The sequence below is a fragment of the Dicentrarchus labrax genome, unplaced genomic scaffold, assembly GCF_905237075.1.
Source record: "Dicentrarchus labrax unplaced genomic scaffold, dlabrax2021, whole genome shotgun sequence".
In the NCBI taxonomy this organism is placed as follows: Eukaryota; Metazoa; Chordata; class Actinopteri; family Moronidae; genus Dicentrarchus; species Dicentrarchus labrax.
In genome coordinates, this window is record NW_026136723.1 from 3676449 (window position 1) to 3681860 (window position 5412).

The 5412-nt window shown below is 39.3% G+C and overlaps 2 protein-coding genes across 5 annotated transcripts in view; both read left to right on the plus strand.

Annotated features, from left to right (window-relative positions):
- The window catches only part of LOC127357960 (zinc finger protein 260-like), a 64169-nt gene that overhangs the window by 16158 nt on the left and 42599 nt on the right, over nt 1-5412 (plus strand). The gene's annotated exons all lie outside the window — the stretch shown is intronic.
- Nucleotides 1-5412, plus strand: part of LOC127358010 (gastrula zinc finger protein XlCGF57.1-like) — a 91576-nt gene that overhangs the window by 4092 nt on the left and 82072 nt on the right. For 2 of the 4 annotated variants that reach the window (XM_051390810.1, XM_051390811.1), the window contains exon 2: nt 866-4586. In XM_051390810.1, the coding sequence (XP_051246770.1) occupies nt 866-2496 (1631 nt within the window). In that variant the 3' untranslated portion in view covers nt 2497-4586. Of the gene's footprint in view, nt 1-865; nt 4926-5412 lie in introns of those variants that run through there. The other 2 variants (XM_051390812.1, XM_051390809.1) reach the window with 2 other exon arrangements.

The window sequence follows — 5412 nt, forward strand, 5'->3', positions numbered from 1 at the left end:
TTAACAACAGGAAGTAAGATATTATATAAATTATAATAATTATTAATATGTACAATATAAGAAAGTCTTCAACCAAGCTAACGTTAATTAGCTTAAGCTAAACTCATCTTTACCACAATGAGCAGCTCTGGTGTCCGAGTGTCTGAGTTAGTTAATAAATAATAATAAAATAAATATTCTCTCTCTCGCTCATTATTCAGAGGCAGACTTACAACGTATAACATATTCAATACCAAAACCTTAACTTCAATACCAACTGATTGTTTGATACTATGTCTATAAAATGCATTGTACATTACGGTTATGAATCCCTAAAAAGGAGGAAGCTGTTCAAAGACCTGGAGCAGCTGGAGGACAACGTCAGAGAACAGCCACAAACCTTCACCACCATTGGCGTCATTGCAGTCAGCTTCTCCCGGTTAGGATTCCTTCAGTGTTCATGGTTCAGGAGGTTTCTACCGGGAGCCCAATTATCCACAGAGGTCTCCTCCTCTCGAAAACAAACAGATCCACTGATTAAAACCACCAAACACACTGAATAAAGCAGTTCCACCTTAAACACACTGAATAAAGCAGTTCCACCTTAACAATCACTGCTTCTCCTTAAGATCCAGACGTCCGATGACTAAAATCCTTCATCCGGTTCAAATCTAGAGTTACAAAGCACCAAGATCTAAACAGTGGATGGTAAACAGTCAATGTATGACAGCTTCTGGCAGACAACCACAACGCTGACGCAGACACAAAGGGGATATGACGCCATCGATTATTGATTATTGATTTATTAACTACATATAGAACATAGCTCTAGAGTTTATACACTGTAATGATTATAGATTTAATGAAAGCTCCTTCTCTGTTTCAGCTTTACCTTCTGATGTCCGAAAAGTGATCGTCGGTGAAGAAGAGCAGCAGCAGTGGAGCCCACGTCTGGACCAGGAGGACCCAGAGCCCCCACATATTAAAGAGGAGGAACTCTGGACCAGTCATGAGGAAGATAAGCTTCAAGGGTTCACATTCACTCCTGTGAAGAGTGAAGATGATGATGATGAAGAGAAACCTCAGTCCTCACAGCTTCATCAAAGACAAACTGAACAGATAAAAACAGAAGCTGATGGAGAGGACTGTGGAGGACCAGAATCAGCCAGAAACTCAGACCCAGATACACATTTACAACCTGATACGGATTACAAGGCTTCAGACTCCTCTGTGACTGATGTCAGTGATGAAGACTGGGAGGAGACCAGAGAACCTCAGTCAGGTTCAAACTCTCAGAAAAGTACTGATGTCACTGTTGGTGATATAAACTGTAACACTGTTGAGAGATCATTTAGCTGCTCTGAGTGCGGTCAGAGATTTGGTCGCAAACCACATCTGAATGCACACATGAGAATTCACACAGGAGAGAAACCATTTAGTTGCTCCTTTTGTGGTAAAAGATTTTCTCAGAAGGGAAACTCAATCAGTCACATGAGACTTCACACAGGAGAAAAACCGTTCAGCTGCTCCGTCTGTAAAAAACGTTTCAGATACAGCGGCGATGTAAGCAGACACATGAGAATCCATACAGGAAAGAAAACATCGAATCCCAGCGCTGATTCTCACACAGAATCAGAACCAGTCAGGAGATTAGATCCAGACAGACATTTACAACCGGTTCCTCATGATAAACCTTCAGATCCTGAGACTGAAGTCGATGATGATGATGGTTGGAAGGAGAGCAGGGAACATGAGTCAGGCTTAAGAAATGATGAAGTCTCTGTTAGTGATGTGAGAGGTAATACTGACAAAGAGTCCTTCAGCTGCTCTGAGTGTGGGAGAACATTCTGCCGCAGGGACCATCTGATGAGCCACATGAGAACGCACACAGGAGAGAAACCATTTAGTTGCCCAGTTTGTCAGAAACGTTTCAGCTGCAGTGGGAACATTTTGGCACACATGAGAATTCACACAGGAGAGAAACCATTTGAATGCTCCTTTTGTGGCAAAAGTTTCAGCCAGAAAGGAACTTTGCAGTTACACATGAGAATTCACACAGGAGAGAAACCATTCAGTTGCCCATTTTGTGAGAAAAGATTTGCACACAAAAGACGCATGACGCTGCACATGTCAGTCCACACGGAGGAGAAACGCTTCAGCTGCAGTGCTTGTGACAAAAGATTCACTTGGTATACGCAGCTTAAAACTCACAAGTGTGTCGGTGAGTCTTCGCAGCTTCGTCAGAGCCAAACTGAGAAAAAGCCTCCTCCCAAGGAATTGTTTAGCTGCACTGAGTGTGGTAAAAAGTTTAGCCTTAAGGGCAATCTTAAAACACATATGAGAATTCACACAGGTGAGAAACCATTTAGTTGCTCAGTGTGTGGCAAAAGTTTTAAACAAAATGTACATCTTACTGAGCACATGACGATTCACACAGGTGAAAAACTGTATAAATGCAGCATTTGTGGCAAAGGATTCAATAAGAAGTTACTTGTTAAAAACCATATGTGTGTTTAATCCTCGGTAGAGCTGCACAATTAATCCAAATATTATCAAAATCGCAATATGGCCAGTGCAATATCCATCACAGTTTGGTAAACAGTATTATAATTAAATTCTGCTTACAATGTTCTCCAAATGTTTGTTTAGTACAAACCAATGTCACAGCATTGTGAGTTTAATAGTTCTTTCAGTGAAAATGCAAATTGTATGCTAAAATCATTCCACTAATTGTGAATAAAATCAGAATATCTGTAAAAATGCAAAATAAATACATTTCTTTTAGCATGTAGTGCAGCCGAAGCAGAGTTTATTTGTGAACATAATTTTCCTGTACAGAGGCAAATAAAGGTTAATAAGAGCAACCTTATTGGGAAATGTAACCACTAGGAATCTTTAATTTGAATTTAAAATACCACTGAATTTATATCATTTTAAAAATGTATTCAGTTTTTAAAGTGAGAACATTTATTTTTATTCAGCCTTCTGTTCCACCAGCTTGTGTAACTTGACACAATCCCTCATTCAACATTTACTTCATCAGTCTTTGTGAAAACTAATTGTGTTCCTGGAGTTTATTTTACGTACTCTCAGACAGATCAGCTCCACTACAGCAACTGAATTTTAATTTTGTGCCTAATTTCATGGAAGATTTTCTAGAAGATTGCGACGCTTGTTGTGTTGCATGCAAGTGTTTGTTACTGTTTTCTTTGCAATGCAATTGTGTGAGAAAGTGAAAACTGCTAAAATCTTTTCGATTCTTTCAGTTTTTATAATAGTAAATCAGAACGCTGTTTGCTTCCTCATATTTACATATTTCTTGTAACAACAGGCAGTTACGGAGGGACTTACGTCCCCCCAGTCCAGCAGCTGTAGTGGATCCATTAGCGGACTCTTTTGGACTGGCAGCTCCCAGTGAACAGCAGGTCCAGACCGGGACTGAATGCAGCATCTGATGCTGACGGAGGACAGTTTGACTGCAGGGAATCAAGGACGGTTGGGTTTTTTGGGGAGGGCTGAGTAGGCCAACTAGCTAACAGCATGTACATTACAGTTGGCGAAGTTAGCTTCTTTTAGTCCATCAGGAAACTCCATAAATAACCTTGGTACCGCTGTCGTCAAACTTTCCTCGGAGGTTGTGTTCACTGGGAGGCTGCTGTGACCCATTTGGTTGCTAACACTAACGGCAGCTACATTAGCAGTTAGCTAACAGCAACTACATTAGCAGTTAGCGGAGGACGTCAGAGGGGAAACCAGACAATATTCTCTCCATAAAATATGATCCAGTTTCACCCAAATCACTGATAAAGTTGTGTTTGTATAGTAATCAGTGAGCTCGTTGCTGTTGGCTAGCTAGCCATGCTGTTAGCTAGCTAGCTAATTAATGAATCTTCGCTCTGTGTCGCTAAAAGTTGAAGACTGATTGACGGGTGAATGTCTGCTATTATTGGTTGAAATTAGTAAGTTCATGCTGACGTAAGCATGCGTCACATTTAGTTTCACAGGAAGACACAATGATTGGATTTGATATAAAAATACAAAGAATTTGAGTTTTTCTGATTGTTTTTGGCATAAATTGTTAAATACAGGAACAATATAACTGAGGATGAGATCTTGAAGGGTTGAAATTATTTTTCAAATTTCAGCCATAAACTGCTGTTTCCAGTCCAGTGAATTAAGTGGCAGTTCACAGTTTAACTTCTTGGGTCTGATAATTGCTGAGGATGTATGAGGTTTCATTTTTATAGACTGATTTGAGATGTGAAGACTATCCTCTGTAATGAAACTGATGAATTATGTAGCAGTCATCACTAAACATGATAATTTTATTAATTCAATTTAATTAAATTCAGTTTTATTTGTATAGCGCCAATTCATAACAGAAGTTATCTCAGGACACTTTTCAAATAGAGCAGGTCTAGACCGAACTCTTTAAAACATTATTTACAGAGACCCAACAGTACCACCATGAGCAAGCACTTGGAGACAAGGGCAAGGAAACACTGCCTGTTAAAAGGCAGAAACCTAGGACAGATCCTTCGGCTCTAGGTGGGTGGTCGTCTGTCTCGACCAGTTGGGGTGAGAGAGAGAGAGAGACAGACAGACAGGTGCACAGCAACAACAGAATTAATTATTTAAATAATGAATTATTTTTGGCAATTATTCTTGGTTATTACATATTTTGAAATTTCCAAATGATTCTTACAATAATCTTAATTGTGAACTACAGTTAGTCCTTAACGTTTAGTTGCAGTCGAGATTATAAACTGTTACTATAAACTCAAATGTCTACTGCATGAACATGTTCATTTCAATGTTTTCCAAAAGGAAAATCTGATGTTTAATATAGTGTGCTTGAATTCATACTGTAACTTGACTTGCATAGTTAACAGTGCTCATACAATTCTGTTATTTTATTCTTTAAATAAATCTATAATGGACCCACAGTGATTTTGTCTGGTTTGTCTTTCACCCTCATATGCAGTCAGTTAAATTTATCTTATTACCTTCTTCTGTTTACTTTTTATGAAGGATACAAATAAAGGTTACAAAAGGTTAGTTAGCTTAGCTTGGTTGTTTCCTGGTCAGCCATGGTTACTTCAGCTATACCCGAGTTTGATTTCAGATAATCTGCACTGTTACATATATTTTGGTTTTGACCAGCTGCTGGACTGTTTTGGAACATGCACTTGAGCCAGGCCGCTGTCCTGACCTGTCAGCTAGCTTGGCCTGGTTAGCCAAGTCTAGTTACTTCTTGGCCAGCCATGTTCCTGTTGGTAGCTACCTCCAGGGTTCAATGTGCGTTGCTTTTGTTGGACTTTTGTACTTTCAGGCATGAATGACATTCAATTATATTCAATTCAATTTTATTTGTATAGCACCAATTCATAACAGAAGTTATCTCAGGACACTTTTCAAATAGAGCAGGTCTCG